The 27,230-nt window shown below is 42.0% G+C and overlaps 2 protein-coding genes across 4 annotated transcripts; one reads left to right on the plus strand and one right to left on the minus strand.

Moving 5' to 3' along the window:
- Positions 1-445: 445 nt before the first annotated feature.
- On the plus strand, positions 446-13,343 carry LOC124035875 (mitochondrial carrier homolog 2-like). Its single transcript, XM_046349690.1, has 13 exons — positions 446-602; positions 1,591-1,675; positions 7,455-7,561; positions 7,884-7,910; positions 8,033-8,089; positions 8,284-8,341; positions 8,464-8,515; positions 8,600-8,659; positions 8,901-8,994; positions 10,671-10,718; positions 11,032-11,099; positions 12,376-12,451; positions 12,594-13,343. Exons 1-13 carry the CDS (start codon positions 516-518, stop codon positions 12,699-12,701), a joined length of 927 nt encoding a protein of 308 aa, XP_046205646.1. The 5' UTR covers positions 446-515; the 3' UTR covers positions 12,702-13,343.
- Positions 13,344-13,652: 309 nt separating this feature from the next.
- On the minus strand, positions 13,653-23,445 carry LOC124035874 (26S proteasome regulatory subunit 6A-B-like). 3 transcript variants are annotated; one of them, XM_046349687.1, is made up of 13 exons: positions 23,289-23,445; positions 22,735-22,979; positions 22,136-22,216; positions 21,812-21,937; positions 21,531-21,635; positions 19,923-19,985; positions 19,655-19,792; positions 19,416-19,559; positions 17,518-17,666; positions 17,291-17,387; positions 14,365-14,510; positions 14,141-14,222; positions 13,653-13,944 (listed from the first exon to the last, which is right to left on the minus strand). In XM_046349687.1, the coding sequence occupies exons 2-13, from the start codon at positions 22,774-22,776 to the stop codon at positions 13,834-13,836; spliced, it is 1,284 nt and encodes a 427-aa protein (XP_046205643.1). In that variant the 5' UTR covers positions 22,777-22,979; positions 23,289-23,445; the 3' UTR covers positions 13,653-13,833. The 3 variants fall into 3 exon arrangements, with proteins under 3 accessions (XP_046205643.1, XP_046205645.1, XP_046205644.1); XM_046349689.1 differs by lacking the exon at positions 22,735-22,979 and having other exon boundaries at positions 23,289-23,407; XM_046349688.1 differs by lacking the exon at positions 23,289-23,445 and having other exon boundaries at positions 22,735-23,272.
- Between the last annotated feature and the right edge of the window lie 3,785 nt (positions 23,446-27,230).

Genomic DNA, 27,230 nt, shown 5'->3' on the forward strand with positions numbered 1-27,230 from the left:
ACGGTCAGCTGGTCAGCCAACTGGTCTGGTGGACGGTCGGTTGGTCAACGCTGGTCTGGTGGACGGTCAGCGGGTCAGCCAACTGGTCTGGTCAATGGTTCGCTGGTCTGGTTGATGGGTCAACTCTGGTCTGGTCGAAGGTCGGCTTGGATACTGCAGAGCTGATGGTGGGTGCGCTTTTTAAAAACGTTTATCTTCATGGTCTTCTTTTCACCTCAAGATTGTAAGACCATAACTCTATTCCTTCAGATGTCTAGGCCTACTAAAAATGTATGTGTATGCGCTAAATTGATATAGCCACTAATCTTTCAGAGAGGATGAAAACATTTTTTTAAACGTCTATATTCCAGCACAGTAGGATCCTATGAAGTCTTCGACAAAGTCATCTTTATAATCTGCGGCCTGTGCGGTCCCTTCTGTGTCATGTGAGTTGAGTTAATAACCTGGTGAAGCTTCCTTTCCTTCCTCTCTTCCCGGTTGGTGGGAGGAGAAGAATCCTATTAGTTTGCTCCATAATGGCGGACACGTGTGGCCAAGTACTTCTGGGGTCTGGATTAACGGTCCTTTCCCACCCCCTCATGTACATCAAAGTTCTAGTTCAGGTAAGGTCTATATATATTGAGATTAAACAAACCAGAATGTTTGATCCTGCTAGCTTTACGTCGAGGCCGGTTCTGTAATTGACAGGCTACTGTAGCTAATGTTAGCTACAACAACAGCCATAACGAATAGCTAGCTAACGTTAATTTCCATACTCCACACAGCTGATAAATTCAAGCTGATCTCATGATATATTAATATATCTAAACAGCAGTTTACTTATCGTTTCAAACCTTATGTTTCTATAGCTATCTAGAATTAGTAGCTAGGGGGTTGACGCCACGCAAAGGTTAAGAGCTAAGCTACGTTAGCTTAACTAAGGAAGTGGTTTCGACATTTATCGGTTTTGTCGCAGATAAACAATTACATTGTTTTACAATTATTTATATCTAGCGGTTTTTTCTAGGAGGGATGCAGCTTTTGTCAAATTTGACTTCAAGCAGCAGGTTGAGAAACAATTACATGTACTGTAACAGGTTGGGAGAATTGGGTTATATTATCGAAAGTGTTAGGGTTAGCTAAAATTGACACATTATCCCAACTAGACATGACCCTATTTAGCCAGCTGTCATGTTAATTTGTGTGACATTATCAATACCTTGAGAGTAACGACTGGCTAACGTTAGCCGGCTAACGTAACTAGCTCTGATTCAAAACGTTCATGACAGGATGGGTGCCCTTTGGCCCACTCACCCGAGTAACGCGGGCTAGCAAATGAGTAAGGTTATAACACAACCGGGTACTTCGCTGGATCATAATGCATTACCGTGTGTGCTGTTGTCAGATAAGATGTATGATAATTGTACTGTGTCAAATGTCCGCAAAGAAAGTCAAACATGTATCATATTGTTAATCTAGCTAGCTAGCCAGCCTAGCAAATGGTACTAGTTTTAACTATAACTGATTGACACTTGGCCTCGTTCACTGCAATGTGTTATATAATTACCCAGAGCCTAATAAATGACAATTGCACATGTACTCATTTTTCAGGTTGGACATGAACCTCTTCCTCCGTCCATAGGAAGAAACCTGTTTGGTAGACAAGTGTACCAGCTGCCAGGACTGTTTGCCTATGGTGAGACCTGAATTCCAGTCTACCCACTTGCAAAATGATTAGCTGGTTTTTCTATTAGCATCGGGCTCTGGTTGTACAAGTTAGTTGAAAGTGGGTCGTAACTCTAAGACACCTTGGTATTCTTTTGGCATTGACTCGCGCATAGACAACTCTAAAATAGCGGTTGTGAAATATGAAAGATAGTCCTGCTCCCTACTGGGCGTAGTTTATACGCCCAGTAGTGAGCAGGTGTAGGGTGTTAAATTGGTGCGATCTTAAATGATATTCACAGAAAATACTAGCAATTACATTTTTCAAACGTATGTGACCTCCGTGTTCATATTTCACAACCGATTTTTCGAATTGCCTATGCGCGAGGCAATAGCAAAATAATACCAAAGACAGTACAGAATAGGGCTGGGCGACATGGCCAAAATATAATATAATGGTATTAAAAATAAAGACGGCACGTTTGCTTTTATTAGTTGTGCGAGACCGATTCGAGGGTGCCAACAAATACTGTTGACTAACCCCATTCCGTACACATTTTCGCCACCGCGGCATTCAAATGAGGCTGCAATGAAAACTAATGCGACTGTGTAGGCATAAAAATATGGGGTGTGAACTACGTTTCTATTCAAGCTTTGTTAATTGCCCGATAGTTTTGGAGAAAAGTTTAAAGAAACGGTCCGCTCTGACGCCGTACGTTAAATCTTGACATTAAAAAAATAAAAAAAATAAAAATAAAAAGACCCAACGGAGCTCATTGCCTTCAGTCATGCAGAGACGGGAAGGTCTCGTCATTGATTTTGCTGGAAAGGGGAGAAATTGACCTGGAAGTATAATGCTTTTTGGGCACTAAAATGAGGTTGATTGTATGTTACAACGCAAAGTATAAAAGTGCGTTAGCTAACTATACATTCTAATTGATTTCAATGGGTCTTTCTCTATTTTCATTGTTTTATACTTTTCTACTCAACTTCAACCAAAAATACATTTCAGCATTTTCATCAATTTCTACATTTCCAGTTTCAACTGTTCTGCCTTATTATTATTTGACCATGCTGGTCATTTATGAACATTTGAACATCTTGGTCATGTTCTGTTATAATCTCTACCCGGCACAGCCAGAAGAGGACTGGCCACCCCACATAGCCCGGTTCCTCTCTAGGTTTCTTCCTAGGTTTTGGCCTTTCTCTAGGGAGTTTTTCCTAGCCACCGTGCTTTTACACCTGCATTGTTTGCTGTTTGGGGTTTTAGGCTGGGTTTCTGTACAGCACTTTGAGATATCAGCTGATGTACGAAGGGCTATATAAATAAATTTGATTTGATTTGAAGTGTCTTCCAGTGCAGTCGCAAAAACCATCAAGCACAATGATGAAACTGGCTCTCGTGAGGACCGCCACAGGAATGGAAACTCCAGATGTACCTCTGCTGCAAAGGATAAGTCCATTAGAGTTACCAGCCTCAGAAATTGCAGCCCACAGAGTTCAAGTAATAGAAACATCACAACATCAACAGTTCAGAGGAGACTGCGTGAATCAGGCCTTCATGGTCAAAGTGCTACAAAGAAATCACTACTAAAGGACACCAATAAGAAGAGACTTGCATGGGCCAAGAAACGCGAGCAATGGACATTAGACCGGTGGAAATCTGTCCTTTGGTCTGATGAGTCCAAATTTGAGATTGTTGGTTCAACCGCCATGTCTTTGTGAGACGCAGAGCAGGTGAACGGATGATCTTCACATGTGTGGTTCCTCCCTGTGAAGCATGGAAGAGGTGGTGTGGGGGTGCTTTGCTGGTGCCACTGTCAGTGATTTATTTAGAATTCAAGGCACACTTAACCAGCATGGCTACCACAGCATTCTGCAGCGATACACACTTAACCATCTGGTTTGCGCTTAGTGGGGCTGTCATTTGTTTTTCAACAGGACAATGACCCAAAACACACTTCCAGGCTGTGTAAGGGCTTCATGAAATGGAGACCTTTGGCCGAGCAACCGCACGCAAGCCTAAGATCACCATGCGCAATGCCAAGTGTCTGCTGGAGTAGTGCAACGCTTGCCGCCATTGGACTCTGGAACAGTGGAAACTCGTTCTCTGGAGTGATTGAATCACGCTTCACCATCTGGCAGTCCGACGGGCGAATCTGGGTTTGTCGGATGCCAGGATAAAGCTGCCTGCCCCAATGCATAGTGCAAACTGTAAAGATTGTTAGCGGATGAATGTTGGTCTGGGGCTGCTTTTCATCGTTCGGAGTAGACCCCTTAGTTCCGGTGAAGGGAAATCTTAACGCTACAGCATACAATAACATTTTCGATGATTCCATTCTTCCAACTTTGTGGCAACAGTTTGGGGAAGGCCCTTTCCTCTTTCTGCATGAGGTCCATACAGAAATGCTTTGTTGAGATCAGTGTGGAAGGACTTTTCTGGAGTGCACAAAGCCCTGACCTCAACCTCATCGAACACCTTTGGGATGAATTGGAACGCAGACTGCGAGCCAGGCCAAATTGCCCCACATCAGTACCCGACCTCACAAATGCTCTTGTGGCTGAATGGAAGTAAGTCCCTGCAGCAATGTTCCAACATCTAGTGGAAAGCCTTCCCAGAAGATTGGAGGCTGTTATAGCAGAAAATGGGAGACCAACTCTATATTAATGCCCGTGATTTTGGAATGAGATGTTCGATGAGCAGGTGTCCATATACTTTTGGTCATGTAGTTTACTGGAGCAGTGCAGAGCTATTGTGAAGGAAGTTGTCAAGGAAGTGAGTTTCTGTTTATACAGGACCTCCCACCTACTGTCAACCAATCATATCAATCCAGAGCTATACAGATCTCTTTGTTACAAAATTTGGGAGGCGCACGACATTTCAGTACGGACTACGGCACTCAGTTTGACCTCTGCATGCCTCTGGAGGCTCCGCAATTGTCACACCCTCCATTCGGAGCCTCCGAACACATTTTCAGATCAAGCATAATACACTAGTCAAAAAAATAAAGGGAACACTAAAATAACACATCCTAGATCTGAATGAATGAAATATTCTTATAAAATACTTTTTTCTTTACATAGTTGAATGTGCTGACAACAAAATCACACAAATATTATCAATGGAAATCAAATTGATCAACCCATGGAGGTCTGGATTTGGAGTCACACTCAAAATTAAAGTGGAAAACCACACTACAGGCTGATCCAACTTTGATGTAATGTCCTAAAAACAAGTCAAAATGAGGCTCAGTAGTGTGTGTGGCCTCCAAGTGCCTGTATGACGTGCCTACAACGCCTGGGCATGCTCCTGATGAGGTGGCGGATGGTCTCCTGAGGGGTCTCCTCCCAGACCTGGACTAAAGCATCCGCCAACTCCTGGACAGTCTGTTGTGCAACGTGGCGTTGGTGGATGGAGCGAGACATGTCCCAGATGTGCTAAATTGGATTCAGGTCTGAGGAACGGGTGGGCCAGTCCATAGCATCAATGCCTTCCTCTTGCAGGAACTGCTGACACACTCCAGCCACATGAGGTCTAGCATTGTCTTTCATTAGGAGGAACCCAGGGCCAACCGCACCAGCATATGGTCTCACAAGGGGTCTGAGGATCTCATCTCGGTACCTAATGGCAGTCAGGCTACCTCTGGCGAGCACATGGAGGGCTGTGCGGCCCCCCCCCAAAGAAATTCCACCCCACACCATGACTGACCCACCGCCAAACCGGTCATGCTGGAGGATGTTGCAGGCAGCAGAACGTTCTCCACGGCGTCTCCAGGCTGTCACGTCTGTCACATGTGCTCAGTGTGAACCTGCTTTCATCTGTGAAGAGCACCTGTGGACGTCGGGCCCTCATACCACCATCATGGAGTCTGTTTCTGACCGTTTGAGCACACATGCACAGTTGTGGCCTGCTGGAGGTCATTTTGCAGGGCTCTGGCAGTGCTCCTCCTTGCACAAAGGCGGAGGTAGCGGTCCTGCTGCTGGGTTGTTGCCCTCCTATGGCCTCCTCCACGTCTCCTGGTAGCGCCTCCATGCTCTGGACACTACGCTGACAGACGCAGCAAACCTTCTTGCCACAGCTCGCATTGATGTACCATCCTGGATGAGCTGCACTACCTGAGCCTCTTGTGTGGGTTGTAGACTCCGTCTCATGCTACCACTAGAGTGAAAGCACCGCCAGCAAGTGACCAAAACATCAGCCAGGAAGCATAGGAACTGAGAAGTGGTCTGTGGTTATCACCTGCAGAACCACTCCTTTATTGGGGGTGTCTTGCTAATTGCCTATAATTTCCACCTGTTGTCTTCCATTTGCACAACAGCATGAGAAATGTATTGTCAATCAGTGTTGCTTCCTAAGTGGACAGTGTGATTTCAAAGAAGTGTGATTGACTTGGAGTTACATTGTGTTGTTTAAGTGTTCCCTTTATTTTTTTGAGCAGTGTGAATAAACTGTGCTGTAGACTACAGTCAGATGACAAACCATTTTTGTTTGACGGGGTGCAAGATTTATTTTGCCTAATTTTTAAGATATGTTGGTGCTTATAATTTACGACATTTTGGTAGGCTATTCGTTAGTCAACTTGTCTAAATTTGATACATGCAGCTTATCTTCTGTCATTATGTTGGCCTAGAAGACTAAATAAGCCCTTGCTCACCAGAATGTCATAAATCGTTAGAATGAATGCAATCTTGTTGACATCAGAAAAGTTTTCTGCCATCTCTTTTTCTTTTGTGGGGCAAAGACATCTAGGGACTGGGAAGAAAATGCAATAAATAACAAAGAAAGATTTGGCTAACTTTCCAAATGACATTAGTTTGTAAGGAAATGGAAAGCTGTGAAAGATTTCAGTTAGGCTTGGATGCATATTTTATGTGGTTAAAATACAATCAGCTTTTATGATGCTGATAAAGATAACATCTCTACAGATGGCATCTAAATGTGGATTTGCATGCTCTCAAGATGCTGAAAGAAATCAACCATATTTCTCCACTCCTGTTCCCAAGTCAAAATGTGTCCTTCACTTGGTGTACAATTTTACTGCAAGAAATGCTTAGTTCTGCAGGAGTTCATATTAAGGCGATGTGAGAGGTTATAGACCTACAGTCAGTGTCCAGATTTCAGCTTTCATTTTAACCCATCTGAACAGTAGGCTACAGTTCCCTTGACGTGCCATAGGTCTATTTGAAGTCCCTGTCTTGACTGTCAAATTTTTATAGCACCTCACAATCGTCACACACAACATAGCCGGCACTGCCATCATCCTCTTTTACCACTTCACCAAATCTTTTTCAACTCTCCATTTCGTGACTTTTCTCTGATTGAATTAAACTCTGATATTGTCCTTTTTGCCTCCGTGGATCGATGTTAACTCTTTCTGCCCGTTCGCAAAAGTGTTTTGACGGTTGGCGTGTTGGATATTTGGCTGTTGTACAGTTAGGCCCTAAAGCTTATATGCATAGGCACTAATGCCAGAGAGCATAAAATAATGAAAGAAAAACATCTATTTTGGCTATAGATACATTTTTTTTATTTTTAGGTATTGTTTTTCTCTTTATTCAACCTGGCCTTCATTCACGCAATATTTCATGATACTAAACCAGCCTGCCCAGCGGATATAACCGCGGGGACTGCGGGTTATGAGTCAACCTGCGCAGCACTACTAGTGATGGATTTAAAACTAGACTTATCTTGGTGTTAAACTCCAACTAGTAGGCTACCGGAAATAAGACTGGCCTATCCGTACCATACACTCTTGACTAATGACCATATTTTCTATGTCCCTTTTGATCCTCTAATTTCTGTCTTTTAGCAAAGCACATCATAAAGATTGATGGCAAGGCAGGTCTCTTTAATGGCCTAGCCCCCAGGCTCTGTGCAGGGACCATCGGCACCCTTGTACACAGCAGAGTCTTGCAGGTGGGTCTAGCTAACAAGCTGGCTTAATGTAGCTTCTTAAATAAATGTTATCTGATGTTTCCAGACCTCAGCAGTAGTCTAGCCTCAAACATAAATAAATGGGAAATGTGATCGCATTCTGTATTGAAAGTCATGCTCGTCAGAGAATAAGCTATATGCTGGCTTGGGATTTGACTCTGACTTGAACGGCATTGGCCTTTCACTGTCTTAGGATGGTGAGTGTGACAAATGCTATTTGTTTCTAAATTCATAAATGGCAATGTGTTGACACACCACTATGGAAATGGATCTCTGTTGAACTAATCATTGCTGTCTTTAACAGAGATGCCAGGATGCAGGCAAATATGAGGTAAATATTTTGGCCTGGTTATGGATTAATTGTATAATTGTCTCTTATTTATTTTATTAAATCTTTTATCTTTTAAATGCAGGCTGTGGATATGGGTGGTCAGTTTTTTCAATCTTTTTTAGGTCTCTGGAACCAGTCAGAAAGCTGAAGAGGGATCCTTGCAGCATGTTGTGAATGAGGTATGAATTCATTTGTTCAGTAAAGCAGATGGTTTGACAGATGTCTTTTTTCACCATACGCAAGTAAGTTCATATCTGGAGCGGAGCTGGTTCTTGGTGTAGCTTAAGCTGTCCAAACTGGATTCATGGTTTCTCCCAAATTCTGCATCTCCATTCTTTCTGCATCTCCATTCTTTCTGTTTTTCTTTTACTAGACAACCAAAGAGATGATAGCCCGCTCCTGTGCCACGATCGTCACGCACCCCTTCCATGGTAATTGTACTGTTTGTGTCGAGCAACTTTTGTCATGTCACCCTTTGCCTCAAATGTTCTCATAGGAGAATGACTACTGCATGGATACTGGCTTAATGGTTTATGTTATGTTTGTTCCAAAGTGATCACCTTGAGATGCATGGTCCAGTTTATCGGTAGAGAAACCAAGTACAGGTGAGTTTTTCTTAACCTAAGTTCAATATGTGTTTATACGATTTATAGCCAAGTAATACTGAATATTACAAATGTTTCTTGCAGTGGAGTGTTTGATTCCATCGTCACTGTCTACAAGAATGAAGGAGTTCTGGGATTCTTTGCGTAAGTATTGGCTACATGACCAATGTTTCATCAAGGGCAACCTTTAGTCCTGACCTGCTAAATTACTAGAATACATTTGACCTCAGTAAATTCAGTCAATCCTTTTTGAAGTTATTTTTAAAAGTAGGTTTATGCTTGAAAATGAATTGTTGTCTAGAGGCCGTTTTCTCTGGATGTCTGTACCATGACCTCTTTTTCCCTGTCGTCTTAACCTCTGACTAATAGCTGTGCTCTCATGCAGAGGCCTTATTCCTCGTCTGCTGGGTGACGTGCTGTCTCTGTGGATCTGCAACATGCTTGCCCACCTCGTCAACACATACGCCATTGACGACTCAGTAAGTCAGATGGATTTGGAGATTTTTGACACTTGTTTAAAGGTCCAATGCCGCCATCTTTATCTCCGTGTCAAATCATTTCTGGGTAACAATGAAGTACCTTACTGTGATTGTTTTCACAGGCAGGCCAAAACTCCATCCCACCAAAACAGGCTGAACATTCAGGCGGCCTTTTCAGACTGTTCTTACACTAAAAGGGCATTGTAATTTTCACAGTATTATTCCAACCTCAGTGTGGTATTCTATTTTTTATTTTATTTTAAACATAGGAAAACCACATTTTTGACTGCACTGGGCCTTTAAAGTAGATGTGGACCTCACAAAAAAAAGTTTAGTTTAGTTTATTTTTACAGGGACAGTGCACATTAATCAACGTTTCAGTAAAAGTGCCGGTTTTAGCCAGCCGGCTAATTTTCAACCGCAGTCCCTGGGCAGGTTATTAAAAACAATTACAATATAGACAATAGCACCATAGAACAAGCAAGACATAGCAACATAGGACAAGCAAGACATAGCATACAGACAGAGCAACATAGGACAAGCAAGACATAGCATACAGACAGAGCAACATAGAACAAAAATCAGCAAAACGAAATTCATAAAAGCAACAAAGTGTTTCCACACCTCACAAGCTACAGACAACAGACAACATGGAAAGCGGCAACACACAGCTAGGGACCATGTTCACAAATCTGATTGACCTTTAGCCAGGTCTTCAAGCATTTTGTGAAAGTGTGATTATGTGGTGCAGTTATGTGTGTCTGATGGCAGTGTATTCCAGACATGGGAAGCTCTCACAGAGAATGCAGATTTACTAAATAATATAATAATAATATAATATATAATATACTAAAGGTGCTTTTCCTTAGGGGAACTATACAGTCACCTCTCATGGCAGACCTTGTGGATCTGCTGCCATATGTCTGTGTTTTCAGTTTAACAAAAATATTGAGTGGAGGGGGAGCCAGGCCATTAAGGATCTTGAATACAAGACATGCGTCGGTGTATTGCACAAGATTTTCCCAACTCAAGAGCTCATGCTTTCTAAGGATGTGACAATGATGATGGCTATTGGGCTTCCTATCAAGCACTTTGAGAGCCTGTTTGTAGACAGACTGAATAAGTTTTAATGTTGTACAGCAAGCTTGGGCCCAACTAGTCAAGCAGTATGTTAAGTGGGGGAGTATCATAGAATTGAAGTACAGTTTTGCTACCTCTGTAGTCAAACAATTTCGTATAAATCGGAAATTAGCTAGGTTGAATTTGGTTATTTGAATTACCTTTTTCACATGCTTTTTAAAAGAGAGGTTGGAATCAAGTATGATGCCAAGGTACTTAAAATCGGATACCACCTGGAGCTTCTCCCCTGACACATAGACATCTTGCTCAGTAGCATCTGTTGCCCTCTTTGTGAAGAACATGCAAACAGTTTTTTTCACATTGAGATGCAAACACGAGTCACTGAGCCACTTTGTAACCTGGACCATTACAGTAGTGAGTTCTTGTGCAGCTTGTTGTTTGCTCTTTGCATGCACATATATCACTGTATCATCTGCATACATTTGAACTTCAGACCCAGTACAGACAGAAGTACTGTACTGAAGTACATTGTCAGTGTAGAATGCATGGGTAAGTGATTATTCATTTTTTATTTATTTTATATCCTTTCCTCACAGATGAGTCACACAGGAGAAATAAAGAACTGCTCTCAGGCTGTGACTGGGGTAAGTGTAAAGCTAAATTAAATCTATAATTTATCAATGTAAGGCCATAACACAGGCAACTAGTAATACCATACAGGTAATAAACAGTTGATGGGATTTCTATTGGGGTCAAGTGTGGCTGTTGGTAGAGCATGGTGCTTGCAACACCAGGGTTGTGGGTTCAATTCCCACAGGGGACCAGTACAAAATTTAAATAAATGTATGCACTCACTACTGTAAGTAGCTCTTTATAAGAGCTGCCTAATTACTAAAATGTTAATGTATTTCCTTGGTTGCTGATGTTTTCAATTTGTATCTCCCTCTCGTGTTCCAGTTCTTCGCCAGTATGCTCACATACCCCTTTGTTTTGGTGTCAAACCTCATGGCTGTCAACAACTGCGGGTAAGTAGCTGCATTTGGATGTTTTTTACACCAACATCACCAGTCGGTGTAAGTTCATAGACCAATAACACAAAGCCTTTCAAATAGGTCTGGGCGATTATATCAAATTAATTTGTTTTTGGGTAATATTCTAAATACCTGTATCACAAGAATCCAAGTTTGTTTTTAGGAGCATTTGTCCCCTTGCTCTCGTTTCGGTCTCATCTCCTTCAATCCTTCTGTGCTGTGTATACCTCCCCATTTACACCAGAGATGCGTATATAATGATGAGATGCTCATGTCTCTGCCCCAACAATGGGAGGGAGTCATTGTCCAAAATAAAACCCATGGAAACGCATTGGGCTTATTTTGGCGAGAGTGAAACCTCACGCTTTGCATCTTCCTCTGTTTACACACACCAAACTCCTCCCCTGCCACTCACAACAACATAGATAAGATCACTTCTTCCTCTCTTGACAAGTGAATTCAACTCTCTATTTGCATTTGAGGTTTGGTTGAACAGAATCGGTCATATGAACACCAAAACATTATTTTACTGTAATAGAGAAATTAGCCTGTCTAACAATACCCTTTGTCTCCACTCCTCAAATTGGCTCAGAGCAGACAACTACAATGGGAATATCGATTCTCTAAAATTAATGATCAGTTTGTTGCACGGTATTGCAGTACTTTAGCCAAAGACTGTCTAGTCGGTTTTCTAAATGTGCAATAAGCTTTAGGTCACTTGATTTCCAACATCTGACAAGGATGCTGTTCAAACAGTATTCCAAAAAAGCATGTTGAACTAATAAAATTTAGTGGAATGCTTATTTAGCCTATGTATAATTTCATAAGCTCTGAATTTGTTAATTATAGCTGACTGTTGGAAATGTAGTGTATTTGACCTTTTTTTTTAAAATTTAAATTGTACAACAAAGCTTATTTGGATAAACTTTTATTTTTGGGGGTTGATAAATTGTGAAACAGCCATAACTAAAGAGAGCTATGATTGTTAGGCCATATCGCCCATCCATTTCAAACCTCTGCCAATGATGGCTAGTTTCCAGGTTACATATCCCTTTGCATATAAGGCTTGTCCAAATAGGTCCCTCACTTATACCACTCCAACAGTCCTAGGAAAACTCTTGCTTGAGACCATTTTAATTCAAAACAATTACCCAGAAATGATTTGACAGTGATTTTAAATGGCTCCATTGGACCTTTTTTAAAGTTTCCCTGTAGTGAGTGGTTTATGTCTGAGGCTGGCTGTCCGTGTAAGCACTCCTGTCTTTTACAGTCTGGCTGGCGGCCTCCCTCCCTATGCTTCAATATATCCAACCTGGGTGGACTGCTGGAGGCACCTGAGCCTAGAGGTAGGTTGCTGCTACACAAAAATACAGATGTAACCATAATATCCTTAGTTATTCACGTTGGTTAACGTGTTAAATGTAATTATTATTGATGAATTTGTGCCGTTCAAGCTGTTCCCGTTTTGTTTGTATTCTCTATTTATAGGGAAACATGAGCAGAGGCAACAGTTTATTTTTCCGGAAGCTGCCTGTGGGGAAGACTTATGAAACCGACCAGAAGAGATTTTTTTTAAGTCTTGAACTACCTGCATAGAATCTAATTGTAATAATATAAATTGACATTGCCTGAATGGGGGTGGATCACTGGCATCTAATCCTTTGTATGCACTTGTTTACGATTTTTTTTTTTTTTTTTTAAACCTGTCTGAGTCTGCCATCAAGTAAAGATAAAATTGCATTGTTTTACAGCAATGTGCTGCTTTGATTGGAAATGTGAAGAGCTTTATTTTATTATATAGAAATTTGTAAAACTGTACTGCAGGATAATTAAATGGAGCCGTTTCACATAAATCCAGGAATAAACCAGATTGCAATAGTTCCCAGTTCCTTTCTGTGATGGGAGACTAAATTGTATGTCACCTATTGCCAATATACAAACCATCGGAATACCCTGTATATCTGGCTGGCATTGAGTGGAGGCCCTCCCTGAATATTAGATGGAAGTTAGCTAATCTGCATGTAATGTTTAATTAAAAAGTTATTGGGAACACCCCTTGTATTGATGTATGTAATCATGCGATAAGAAATGGATGCGTTAAGGTAACTTGGGGCCACACTGTGCTATGGAGAGTGAGTTGACATGTCTATGGCCTTGTCGAAGCAGTCAGGTGCTTGTATTAACTCATTGACTGATCCAAATAAAGATGCTTTTTTGGACTTTCTGCTTTCTCTTACAGCATTGGGTTTTACGCTTTTGATTTCATTCTCCAGTGTGTAGCTAGTCCCCTGAAACATTGATTCGAAATGAGTCATTTCAGTCAGGTTGCACCCTGAACATTTGCAACACAAACTGAATAGAATGGCAATAGGCGATAAGTTTCACAGAAGTACATTGACACTCCATTGGATGTACTCGCAGGTAACAGCCTGAATATTGTGGCAAAATGTCCCTTTCATAATATTTGTAAATGGTAACATCAAATAACATGGTGATGTCTTTGCCACAGTGTGTTAATTGTTTCCATCTCACCAAAGGGCAAATGTGTTAATGAAAAAAGCTTTTAATTCTTTCATGGACCATTGGTACAATAATAAACCAAAACATGTCTCCAGTCCCAGCCTCACACCAAACAACTTCCGAAGCACCAAAGAGTGAAAATTAGTGTGTACAGATTGGTTCATGTTTTGGATACAACTGGAGAGTATCACACTTCCCCTGAAGAGCCTTAGGCATAGTACTGCAGGTTGGCCTTCTTTTTAGCTTGTACTTCCAAGATGCCTTCCATGTAGTCCTCGTGATTGAGCTCAGTTGCCCCCCTGCGAAGGGCGATCATACCCTGGGAGAAGGAAAGAAAGTAAAATCTTTGTGCTTGACGTTCCTAAATATATTGATATAGTTTAAGGAAAAAGGGCAAATTAAGTCTTAAAATCAAAACCTTGGCACACAGGTGACAGTATTTCACCAGGGGAAAGGAAACAATGTAACTGTACTTTAGTTAATAGGGCTGGTTTAGTGAGAGAGGTATGACTCACCGCCTCCACACACGCTGCTTTGCACTGGGCACCGTTGAAGTCATCAGTGCACCTGGCCAGCTCCTCGTAGTTGACATCAGGGCTGTGGGAGAAAAAAAAATCAATCAGATTCTGAATACTACATGAGGAACCCGTGTATAACTTTGAGCTAGACAGTACATTTAATCATAACATGTATATCAATTTGGCTAATGTAGGATGAAGCATAGTGGATTGGTCCGAACCTGACGTTCATCTTGCGTGAGTGAATCTGCATGATGCGGGCTCGTGCTTCCTCATTGGGCATTGGGAACTCAATCTTGCGGTCCAGACGTCCAGAACGCAGCAGTGCGGGATCTAGGATATCTATCCTGTTAGTGGCAGCGATAACCTGGCAGAAGAGGATCAGAAATTCAAGGTGTCAGCGTAAAGTATAGTAGTCTGGCTGACACCTAAGTCGAAGTCCTCCTGACCTCAGTTTGGAAAGACTTGATGTGGTTGATAATGAAGGGGGCTGTGCTTTTTACTGATCATTTCTCCTCTGTCTTTCAAACACCCACACACAGTCCCCGATCACAAAATCTAAACAATGAGAGGTCTCAACGTCCCAGGAAAAAATAAAACATTTGAGCGTGTTTAAAATAACTTCAGTCCTCTAAAGTGAACTCTGTGGTAAAAGCAAAAATAACATTTTTTATTCACACTGCCCTTGCTTTTGAATGAGGACTCCGACTCTTTTGCCGGTTCACTTCACCTATTGTGGTCCCGAATCCTCTTTGCATTCACATTGCTATGTTTAGAAAGGAACCAAGGACCCAACTTCCACTCAATGCACTGGGTTTTCACAAAGTGCAGGACCAGCCCTTCCAACAGAATGTGTTATCGTACAGCTAGATATACCTACCTCACAGTTTGGATTTAGTTAGATATTAACATAGCAATATTATTGGTAACATAATAAATTGAATAACAATAACTAAAGACTGAATAACCCTGTAATTAAAAATTGTACACCCAATGTAGGCTACTGCCCCTTTATTAACTAGCATTGACTTTGTACCCTGTGTTGTCTTCTCACTATTCAAACCCCACAATCAAATAAACAGCTTATGTAACTCAGCCTAAAATAAGTCTTCACGGGTACAATAAGTTGGACCCGTTCCGAAATGGATGTGGCTTTCCCACCCGACCCGATATGCATAAAATATTTATTTTTAAACGGAGCCTGTTCCGAAAGGACCCGAGGACAGCCTGACCCGTTGCAAAAAGGACCACGGCAAACAGACCAGCAGCGCTGGTTCGGATCTGAGACGCCGTTCAGATCCGAGTAGAAAGAGAAAGAAACGCCCAACTGGTCGCTGCCAGCGCCATCAATAAACAAGTGATATTGGCCAAATTATCCAGTTTCCGTGTCCTTATTATCAGGGAATTGCATGCATATAGTCATAAGCATCCACTATATGAATGTTCATATATAAAAAAAATACATATATATATACATACATATATACACATATACATATACATATAAATAATCGACTTCTTTACACTTGTCCGATAGGCTACTACTGCTGTACACGCGTACAGGACGCCGGGCTAATTCGTTCATTTTCCATCCGAATATTCTAAATGAAGATACTCGTTTTAAAATCAAACAATATAATGCTTAACTCTGGTAGGCATAAAACATTCTCTCTCACCTCAAGTACAACTGTCAAGAGTCAGTTGGAGTGCCAGTGAGCAGCGGTAGCTAAGGTTAATAATAACCATACCACATAAATGTTGCTTTGCTTTATTATGGTAATAAAAAAGGGGGTCAAGTCATTATTTATAGGGAAAATACAAAACAGGTTACTATATTGCGCCATTAAATTACATTTTGCATCTTTCCCTCGGATTTATCCTTTTCATGGTTTGAGTGCGAAAAGCATAGGAGTACCGGTTATTCTATTTTATTGCGGCATACATTACAGCTGGAATTACATTTTTCTAATGAAAATGACTCAACAGAATGAAATCTTCAAAAAGGTTTAACAGGCTCGGCCTATATTGCAGCTATTACCAACAAAGGCGATTACTTACCGTTGGCCTACCAAACGACAGCAATAGGCTAATTCTATTAATTTTACAACAAATGTATAATACTTAGTGACTAAACAATTAATAATACATTTAAAAATAAATAAATGAAAAGGTATACAATTGTTTCAAACTTGAATAGTGAGTTGCACACAGTCCATTTGGCCGTGCCAACGTTCTTCTCATCTTTGTCCACAACAACATTAAAATTTGTCCCTGAGGACAATCCCCATGTCAGCTTCTTTTCACTACTCTTTCTCCTCTCATTTTCCTTCAATGAAAAATAACTCCATCTTCGCAATGAACAGTAGCCTAGTCCAAGGCTCCTTTTACTCTCCTCAGAGGTGAGCAGCTGGAACCAGTTTCAGCTGGACATAAGCTATACATTTTATTGAGTTGCAATTGGCTGACATAACAAGCTCATGCAGTTATCACACAAACAATAAATTAACAAAAAGGACAGGTCCAATCAATTTTACCCAAGACAAAAGTCCAAATTTAGAACACAGACCTGCTCTGGGTTTTAGGTCTGTTAGAATTTCAGATCCATTAGACCTGTGAAGACCTTTAGTCTAAATATCACATATTGCAAAAAACAATATCTGAACATCGTGTCAGTATAAAACTCCAGGCATTTTGTAATGTCTGTGCATCCATGACAATCGCTAATAAATATCCAAAAACAGAACACGTCATCTCTCTTTCGTGGCACCAATGTGAGGGGATATGGCAAGGGAAAGGTGCATTGTGTACACAATTCCCTAAAAATTCAAACTTAAGGTCAGACTGCCTCTCGAGATGGTCTCAGTTCGGTTTGCTTTGGGGGCTTTTTTGAGGGGTCTGAGTTCCTTTGGAGTTCACACTGCGCACACAAAAAAATTCAGCGATGAGAACCAATCAATACTGCATTTACAACGGCCTACCCAGACCAGTGCATCACCACTCTCCCTGCGCTGAGTCACATCAGCCAGGCTAACAATATAGGGCCTTCCTCATAGCATAGTGAAACAGGCATTTCTCCTTAGGTACCAGGTATCATGGGTACCTCAAGTACAGCTGATGAAGAAAAAAATGTAAAGAACAGAGCAATACCTTAACTTGGATCTTGGACTGGAACCCGTCCAGCTGGTTGAGGAGCTCAAGCATAGTTCTCTGTACCTCCCTGTCACCCGATTTCTCACTGTCAAACCTGGAGAAATCAAAAAAGGATCAGAGGCGTGGGTCGATGCTATTAAACAGCTATGAAAAGCAACTGTGAAACTTCTCGTGAGTAGCTGGTTTACAGTATAGGACTCATACAGTTTAACTGCACCACTCACCGTTTGGTTCCAATGGCGTCCAGCTCGTCTATGAAGATGATGGAGGGGGCCTTCTCCTTGGCTAGGTTAAAGGCGTCTCGGACCAGCTTGGCACCATCACCAATGAACATCTGGACCAGCTGTGGGCCAGCCAACTTGAGGAATGTGGCCTGTAGAAGGATGAAAAGTACAATTGAAGTTGGGAAGTTTACATGCACTTACATTGGAGTCATTAAAACTTGTTTTTCAACCACTCCACAAATTCCTTGTTAACAAACTATAGTTTTGGAAAGTCCGTTAGGACATATTCTTTGTGCATGACACAAGACATCTTTCCAACAATTGTTTATAGACAGATTATTTCAATCACAATTCCAGTGGGTAAGACGTTTACATACACTAAGTTGACTGTGCCTTTAAACAACTTGGAAAATTCCCATAAAAAGATGTCATGGTTTTAGAAGCTTCTGATATGATGTCAATTATAGCCTTCGAGTCAATTGGAGGTGTACCTGTAGACGTATTTCAAGGCCTACCTTCAAACTCGGTGCCTCTTTGCTTAACATCATAGGAATATCAAAATAAATCAGCCAAGACCCCAGATTTTTTTTTCGTAGACTTCCACAAGTCTAGTTCATCCTTGGGAGCAATTTCCAAATACCTGAAGGTAACACATTCATCTGTACAAACAATAGTAAGCAAGTATAAACACCATGGGTCCACGCAGCCGTCATACCGCTCAGGAAGGAGACACGTACTGTCTCCTAGAGATGAACGTACTTTGGTGCGAAAAGTGCAAATCAATCCCAGAACAGCAAAGGACCTTGTGAAGATGCTGGTGGAAACAGGTAAAAAAAGTATCTATATCATCAGTTAAACATGTCCTATATCGACATAACCTAAAAGGCCACTCAGCAAGAAGAAGCCACTGCGACAAAACTGCCATAAAAAAGACAGACTACGGTTTGCAACTGCTTATGGGGACAAAGGTCGTACTTTTTGGAGAAATGTCCTCTGTTCTGATTAAACAAAAATAGAACTGTATGGCCATAATGACCATCCTAATGTTTGTAGGAAAAAGGGGGTAGGCTTGCAAGCTGAAGAACACCACCCCAACCGTGAAGCACGATGGTGGCAGCATCATGTTGTAGGGGTGCTTTGCTGCAGGAGGGACTGGTGCACTTCACAAAATAGATGGCATCATGAAGAGGTAAAATGATGTGGATATAATGAAGCAACATCTCAAGACATCAGTCAGGAAGTTAAAGCTTGGTCACAAATGAGTTTTCCAAATGGACAAAGACCCCAAGCCTACTTCCAAAGTTGTGGCAAAATGGCTTAAGAACAACAAAGTCAAGGTATTGGAGTGGCCATCACAAAGCCCTGACCTCAGTCCTATAGAACATTTGTGGGCAGAACTGAAAAGGTGTGTGCGAGCAAGGTGGCCTTACAAACCCTACTCAGTTACACCAGCTCTGTCATTCACCAACTTATTGTGGGAAGCTTGTGGAAGGCTACTCGAAACATTTCACCCAAGTTAAACAATTTAAAGGCAATGCTGCAAAATACTAATTCAGGGTATGTAAACTTCTGACCCACTGGGAATGTGATGAAAGAAATAAAAGCTTAAATAAATCCCTCTACTATTATTCTGACATTTAACATTATTCAAATAAATTGGTGATCCTAACTGACCTAAGACAGGGAATTTTTACTAGGATGAAATGTCAGGAATTGTGAAAAACTGAGTTTAAATGCATTTGGCTAAGGTGTATATAAACTTCCGAATTCAACTGTAAATAAATCAACCGCTGCCTGTCGATACAATTGTACCTAAAGCAGAAAAGGAGTTGACACTCCCGCACTAACAAATAACCCCTTGCTAAACTGCAAGCCAGAAGGTCAGTGTTTTGTTTTACCTTGGTCTGGGCAGCACAGGCCCTAGCCAGTAGGGTTTTCCCTGTGCCTGGGGGGCCATACATCAAAACCCCCTTAGGTGGCTGAATACCCAGGTTCTCAAACTTCTCCTTGTGGTTCATGGGTAGAACGATTGCTTCCACCAGCTGAAAGTCAGAAGAATAGCACCACGTAATTGCAGTTTTAGTAACATTCATATAGGAGTTTCTAAAGAGATAAGATACAAATGATAATATCAGACCTCCTTAATCTGTTTGTCTAATCCACCAATGTCACTGTACTGTTCAGCGGGGCACTCGTCCACCTCCATGGCTTTGACTCTGGAGTCGTACTCCGCGGGCAGGGTTTCGAGGATCAGGTATGAGTCCTTGTTTACCCCCTGATCATCACCACAGGGAAAGAGAAAAATAAAATGCGACACTCAAGCATGGCCAAAAAATAAATCCTTAGCTTGTTGAGCAGAGGGAGCTGCTATTCAAGGACCCTCAAGTGAAGTTAAAGGGGCTTACCACGAGGTCTCCCGGCTTCAGTTTCTCTGCATCCACCAAGCCAATGACCGGGAGGAAGTATGCCTGCAAGAGCACAAAAAGGGGCAACCGCTGTCAACTACAACTGCTGAATAACTCCTATTAATAACTGTTTAAATTTACTAAGAATGACACAGGAAAGGTACTGATCAAAATGCAGTTGAACTTGTAAGTAGATCGGACCAGTATTTCCTCTGGGAAAATGTAGCGGTGGGGCGGATTTATTTCATTTTGTTCTAGTGAATTAAAAAAAACAACATTTTTGTCCAAAATGAATGCAAATAAAATTATGCTGACATCTAAAATATAATTTCAACCTCCAGAGATGAGGAAAATAACATATTGGTAAAATTATTTTTTACATATTGCTAATAGCATATTATCAGGTACGCCATTTACAATAAGCATTATTGCCTGTAGCCCAACTGATGAAGAATAGTGGCTATAAATAAATAGGCTGAAGCATGGGGTTTCCTATCTGCATTTACCCTATTGGGCTAATCATTAGCAGAGTCCTGCATCGGATCGGATCCCCACAGTCTTTCAACCCGTGACGGTCGGCTTACGGGTCAGAACAATTACATGATGGTCGGAAACATTTTAAAATCGAGATAATACACATTTTCAAAACCCAGGAGTTTGTTTTGTTGCAAATTCCAGTCGGTGAGCGGCGAGACAGACATAAGGCTACCAGCCATGCACGCATTGAGTGTGTGGAGCCGGGAACCGTCCCTTGTGGTGGTGTGGTGCTAAAACGTTAAAATTTGTCGACGTGCAGAGCTTGTTCTCTCTCCCCAAATGATAATACGAAATTTTGCCAAGTTTACTTTCCCCGGATAGCCTAGCTCACGCAAAATTGGTTAACATAGGCCTAAGTGGAGAAATAAAAATAGTGGTTACGATAAGAGAACAGGCTACAAAACTATAGTGGAAACCGGTGCTGCACGAGTGAAATCTCCAGTTTGGAAGGACAACACAGAAGATGGATGCAAAGCCTGCAAGCAGGTAGGCCTATTTGATTTAGATAATTCAGTTCATTATGGGCGGCAGGTAGGTTAGAGCGTTGGACTAGAACGAAGCAGTTAACCCACTGTTCCTAGGCAGTCATTGAAAATAAGAATATGTTCTTAACCGACTGGCCAAGTAAAATAAAGGTCAAAAATTAAATTCTTACATTAATTCTGGCATTAGTTCAGTAGACAAGAAGCAGGACATATAAAGTGTTAACTGGTGCGGCTGGTAAAAGTTTGTGAGTAGCCTACTAAATAAATATAGCCTATATTCAATTTGGGACTGGTAACTTGAATGCGCCTCAAGAGGATTATTCATCTCGCATAGAACACAAAACAAGCCAACAAGTTAAATAGATAAACTATTATGCGGGTGTCAGACATTTCTATTAATTACTTGTTTTGTTAGCCGAGGGAAAGTACATGTGGACTGTTCCAGCATCTTCAAAGTGCGCCTTGGAATAAATATTTTTTTCATGTTCCTAATTTTGTCGGCATGGGGGCAACGATTTTGCCGTCGCGTAGCGCCACAGCAAAATGACTGCTGAAGAAAACACTGGATTGAACATACTCCTCTTACCTGTCTTGTAGATGTTTTGATGACAGCACATTTGCCCTTCCTCTGGGAATCTAGATCAATATTTGCTCCATCCTCCTCCTGGTCATTTGGGTCCACATCCAGAAGCTGCAAGAGTTAAGACATCTGAAACTTAACCTGTGATGATCCAGACACTGTTGTATGGTCATAAACACCCATCACAAAAGTGAGCTCCACAATAATTGAGCTTCACTAAACTGTTCAATACAATAAAACAATGTGACATTGAGACAAAAGTGTACATATTTCTTCATTTCTCCTACCTCAATGATATTGGAGACCAGGTATGGCAGGGTCTTGTTCATTTTGATCTTCTCTGTGTTTTCTTTGATCTTGTCCTTCATGGCCTGCAGCTCATGGGTTACCCTCAATACCTCACTCTTCATGATCTACAACATAAGAGTCCAATTGAATGTATAGACCTAGGCGCAACTTATTCACACTTTTCATATCGTCATTTCAAAAACGGAACGGTCAAGTATATGGTGGCGACATAACAGGTAAGTAGCTGAAAAAAATAACGAATAGTGAGGGCCATCTGATACACCAATAACAGCTCAAATGACTAGTTAGCTATCTAACGTTACCTTTATTTCATTGTCCAGAAGACGTGTCCGCTGAACGAGCTCTTCAGGGGACATGTTGAGCACTTCTTTGCCGATCCCTTCCTATTGTTGACAAACAAAATTGTAATTTTGATACAACGTAGCTATCTTACTACTACGGTTAAAGGTAACGTTATACAGTAATCACGATACCTAGCTATAAACTAACTATCCAAACTAGCTTAGCGGCTACTAAGACAAGGAAAATAGCCAGGCTAACGTTAGCTAACAACTTGCAGATAGGTTTACGAATCCGTGTGTGTGTAACGTTAGTTATCAGCTAACACAGTTAAGTGACCAGAAAGTCGATAAATAGCTAACTACCTTAACAGGCTAAACACCAAGCCAAACGTGTGTTTTATGTAACCAAGCTAACGTTAAGAAAAGTGTCCTGTGTCACTCTCCCATCAATTTAACAGGCTAGCTAACGTTAGCTTGTAGCTATGCTAGCTGATATAAGGATCAGCTCTTTAGTTCATCGGACACATGTTAACTTCATCGTGACGATCATATTCAAATAATAGATGTTTTAATCATAATAAATTGATGAACATTCCAATATGTTAATTCAAGGAACAAACCTCCACCTCATCCCAAACTGATCTGTCATTCAGCGACGCCATCTTTTCTCTTTTTCTTCTTCTTGGTCGTAGCTTATATACCTTTCTTTGAGGTTTATCGGCAGACTACCACCGATACGGTGTATTGCCGCCCCTTCCCTCCATTGCGGGAATCGGGAGGTAACACATCATATACAATACATTTTAAAAAGCATCCCACTCCTTCAGTCATAGTCCACATCACAGCCCTACACAGGCTTAAGGGCCTGAGAAAACAAAACATTCGTCGACAGTATTCAGGTTAACATTTGCAAGGCCGCAGTGCCAAACGGACTATCAGGACTCCTACTCAAGAGTCCCCGAGCCCAATAACACCAAGTTAACCTGCCTAAATAGCTATTATCCCTTTAGCACTCACATCTATAGCCATGAAATGCTTTGAAAGCATGGTCATGGCTCACATCAACATCCCGTCTATGAGCCCTGGATCCACTACAATTATACCGTCCACAGACGACGCAAACTCTACTGCACTACGCACTTCCTTCACCCACCTGGACAAAAGGAATACCTACTGTATGTAAGTATGCTGTTCTTTGGCTACAGCTCAACATTCAACACCATAGTCCCCTTCAAGTTCATCACCAAGCTCAGGACCCTGGGACTGAACACCTCCCTCTGCAACTGGATCCTGGACTTCCTGAGGGGTTGCCCCAGGAGGTGAGGGTAGGCAAGAACACATCTGCCATGCGGACCATCAACACAGGGGTCTGTGCTTAGTACCCTCCTGTACTCCCTGTTCATCCACGACTGTGTGGCTACGCACGACTCCAACACCATCATACATTTTTGCTGATGACACCACAGTGGTAGGACTGATCACTGACAGCGATGAGGTGTAATGGTGTGAAATGGCTAGCTAGTTAGCGGTGAGCGGTAGTGGCATTTCAAATAGTGATGTCACTCGCTCTGAGACCTTGAAGTAATGGTTTCTCTTGCTCTGCAAGGGCAGGGGCTTTTGTGGAGTGATAGGTAACGATGCTTTGAGGGTGACTGTTGTCAATGTGTGCAGAGGGTCCCTGGTTCAAGCCCAGGTAGGGGCGAGGAGAGGGCCGGAAGCAACACTATTACAGAGGCAGCCTATAGTGAAGAGGTCCTTCTGTAGCTCAGTTGGTAGAGCATGGCGCTTGTAACGCCAGGGTAGTGGGTTCGATCCCCGGGACCACCCATACGTAGAATGTATGCACACATGACTGTAAGTCGCTTTGGATAAAAGCGTCTGCTAAATGGCATATATTATTATTATTATATTATATTATTATTATAAGAGGTCAGAGACCTGGCTGTGTGGTGCCAGAACAACAACTTCAGCAAGACATCGTGGACTACAGGAAACGGAGGGGCAAGCACGACGTCATCCACATCGATGGGGCTGTAGTGTAGCAGGTCGAGAGCTTCAAGTTCCTCTTTGTCTACATCACTAAGAAATTAACATGGTCCACACAGTTGTGAAGACAGCATGACAGCACCTCTTCCCCCTCAGGAGGGTGAAAAGATTTGACATGGGCCCTCAGATCCTTAAAGAAGTTCTACAGCTACACCATTGAAAGCATCTTGACTTGTTGCATCACCGCTTGGTACGGCAACTACAAGGCACCCGACCTCAAAGCGCAAGAGGGTGGTGAGTTCGGCCCAGTACCTTACTGCATTGTCCCTTTTTTGCACTAACTCTCTTGCACTGACTCTATGAAAACACTGGACTCTACTCGCACATACTTAGAAACCCAACTCACACACACACCTTTTTAGCACCAACTCTCCTGCACTGACTATAGAGTGGGGCAAAAAAGTATTTAGTCAGCCACCAATTGTGCAAGTTCTCCCACTCAACCATCACCCCCAGTCCCCTGTAAGCAATAAATAAATGGTATGGTAATAAGAATAATGTAATGACTGTCAAATAAATAACGAAACAAAACAAAAATGGGGGAATATAAGTATATCCATCCGAAGGTGTCAGTGATCAAACCTGGAAGTAAAAATATGCATCGCTCTGAGCACAGCCGGGATGAATTTAACGTTAAATGAGAGCTCTGACCGCCAGCCCTTGTTGAGCCCGTTTAATACGGTTTCACCCATTATGGTATAGTATGGATTCGAGTCCATCAGCAGACCCTAACACACAATGACAAGGCACTCAAATCTGTACGGGGGATTGGCATATATCCCTGGATAAACTTCTCTGCGTCCAAAACTGAGGAGAGCCAAATCTTCTCACCGGAAGGCGGGGTAATTCTTAGTCTTGCAGGGAAGAGCAAGGCTGGGCAAAGATGGAGTTTGTAGAGTTGGTCATGACATCTCTGTAGTCGGCGCGATGCTTTGCCACATCGGGCGCATAATCCTCATAGACACGGAATGGGTGCCCTTTATGTGACAGGTTGCCCCTCATTCGAGCTTTACGCAGGATAAGATCCTTGGTCTTGAAACTGTGACAACAAATGATTACTGGGCGAGGACGTTGGCCCGGTCCAGGCACTGGGACAAGGGAGCGATGTGCACGGTCCAGCTGGGCATCCGAAGCCAAAACATCCGATCCCATTGCATCCTTCAATAGCTTGGCGAAGAAGTCAGACCAACAACGCGAAGGTTATTACGTCTGGATCGGCCCTCCAGGTCCACCACTTTCACAAAAAGCCTCTGCACACTATCCTGCAATAACGTGCATAGCTTCTCTAACTCGTCGATCCTACCAGCGTTGAATTCAGAAGCTTTCTCAAGGTCCACAATACTCTGGCCATGCGAAGCAACCGTTCGAATGATGCTCTCGATTTTGGTGCCCAGTTCAGCAATAGTGGCCTTAAGATCCTCAGCTATAGCAACACGTAGCTCCCCCAAAGCCCGGGTAAGTTCTGTAAGTGTCACATTGTTGCATGTGCCTTCCGCCATGTCTGTCTCGTTGTTTAGTGGGGAGTAGGCCTCCGCTGTGGATTTATTGTCCTTTGGTCGCTTATTACTCGCCATTTTCATATAAAAAGTTACAATCTTGTATTAGAAAGAAACTTTTGTTGTAAAATGTGCCATAAAGTAGGTTAAATTAGATTATTTCGCAAAGAAGTTGCAGGAGCCTCTCACACACAGCCGTTCACTCCAACATGCTAGCTCCGCCCCACCAAATTATTGTATTTTTCTTGTCTATATTGAATACATAATTTAAACATTCACAATGTAGGTTGGGAAAAGTATGTGAACTCTTAAGGGATTTCTGCCCTAAGTTCATACAAAAGACGACAGGAAACTTCTTTGATCAGAGGTTAGTTTGTTTAATAAGGATTTCAAGCCGGATTGCAACCCGGAGTATACACTTACAGTAATTTGCAAGTAACACACTCAGTTCAAAACATGGTCCTTCCCCTCTTTATCCCCTACTGAGGTTCACCCCTCCCAGGGTGATGTCCCTTAACTTTAATACCATATAAGCTCATAATTAATAGTTTCTAATACAAAGATGTTAGATGTTGCAGTTACTTTCAAAGATGTTGCAGTTAGTTTCCCAATCCTTCTTCCTCCTATTGCTATCATGTGCTAGCAGATGTAAGACTGGAACATAGTATTAACAGGGGACAGCAGGTAGCCTAGTGGTTAGAGCATCAGGCCAGTAACCGCAAGAATGCAAGATCGAATCCCGAGCTTTCAAGGTAAAAATCTGTTGTTCTGCCCCTGAACAAGGCAGTTAACCCGCTGTTCTTAGGCCGTCATTGTAAATAAGAATTTGTTCTTAACTGACTTGCCTAGTGAAATAAAAGGTCAAATAAACAGGAACTGAAAGTATAGTTCACAAGCATATTACTTTTGTACAGTTGACCTCTTCATGCAGTTACAAAGTGTCTACCACTGATTCTTAACCTCAAGATTAAACAAAACATGAATCACTGTACTTTTGTAATTACAGGTGTTCCTATAATGGACAGATATTATAACATTTCTTTCAACCCCTAGGCTAATGACTTCTCCAAAAGCTCATTGGAGTCAGGAGTCAGCTAACCTGGAGTCCAATCAATAAGACGAGATTCGTTGACTTGACAAACTGGCAACAGACAAACAGAACACAGGTATAAACGCACAGGTTGATAATGAGGGAAATGGGCGACACCTGGAGGGGGATGGAGACCCCTAGCCTAGGGGTTCACATACTTTTTCCAACCTACACTGTGAATGTTTAAATGATGTATTCAATGTAGACAAGAAATATACAATCATTGGTGTTTTATTAGCTTAAGCACACTGTTTGTCTATTGGTGTGACTTAGATGAAGATCAGATCCGTCACACCCTGGTCTGTTTCACCGGTCTTTGTGATTGTCGCCCATCTCCCTCATTATCAACCTGTGCGTTTATACCTGTGTTCTGTTTGTCTGTTGCCAGTTTGTCAAGTCAAACAGCGTTTTGTTCTCAGCTCCTGCTTTTCCCAGGCTCTCTTTTTCTCGCCCTCCTGGTTTTGACCCCTGCCTGTCCTGACCC

This window comes from Oncorhynchus gorbuscha, linkage group LG05 (genome assembly GCF_021184085.1).
Source record: "Oncorhynchus gorbuscha isolate QuinsamMale2020 ecotype Even-year linkage group LG05, OgorEven_v1.0, whole genome shotgun sequence".
In the NCBI taxonomy this organism is placed as follows: domain Eukaryota; kingdom Metazoa; phylum Chordata; class Actinopteri; order Salmoniformes; family Salmonidae; genus Oncorhynchus; species Oncorhynchus gorbuscha.

Excerpts from the sequence above, each read along its gene's own strand:
- LOC124035875 (XM_046349690.1), top strand. The coding sequence starts at position 516 with ATGGCGGACACGTGTGGCCAAGTACTTCTGGGGTCTGGATTAACGGTC. Across the intron at positions 8,660-8,900 it reads GGAGTTCTGGGATTCTTTGC|AGGCCTTATTCCTCGTCTGC; the intron begins GTAAGTATTGGC and ends GCTCTCATGCAG. Across the intron at positions 11,100-12,375 it reads ATGGCTGTCAACAACTGCGG|TCTGGCTGGCGGCCTCCCTC; the intron begins GTAAGTAGCTGC and ends TGTCTTTTACAG.
- LOC124035874 (XM_046349687.1), bottom strand. The coding sequence starts at position 22,776 with ATGGCGTCGCTGAATGACAGATCAGTTTGGGATGAGGTGGAG. Across the intron at positions 17,667-19,415 it reads CCTGTGCTGCCCAGACCAAG|GCCACATTCCTCAAGTTGGC; the intron begins GTAAAACAAAAC and ends ATCCTTCTACAG. Across the intron at positions 14,511-17,290 it reads AGTCCAAGATCCAAGTTAAG|GTTATCGCTGCCACTAACAG; the intron begins GTATTGCTCTGT and ends CTCTTCTGCCAG.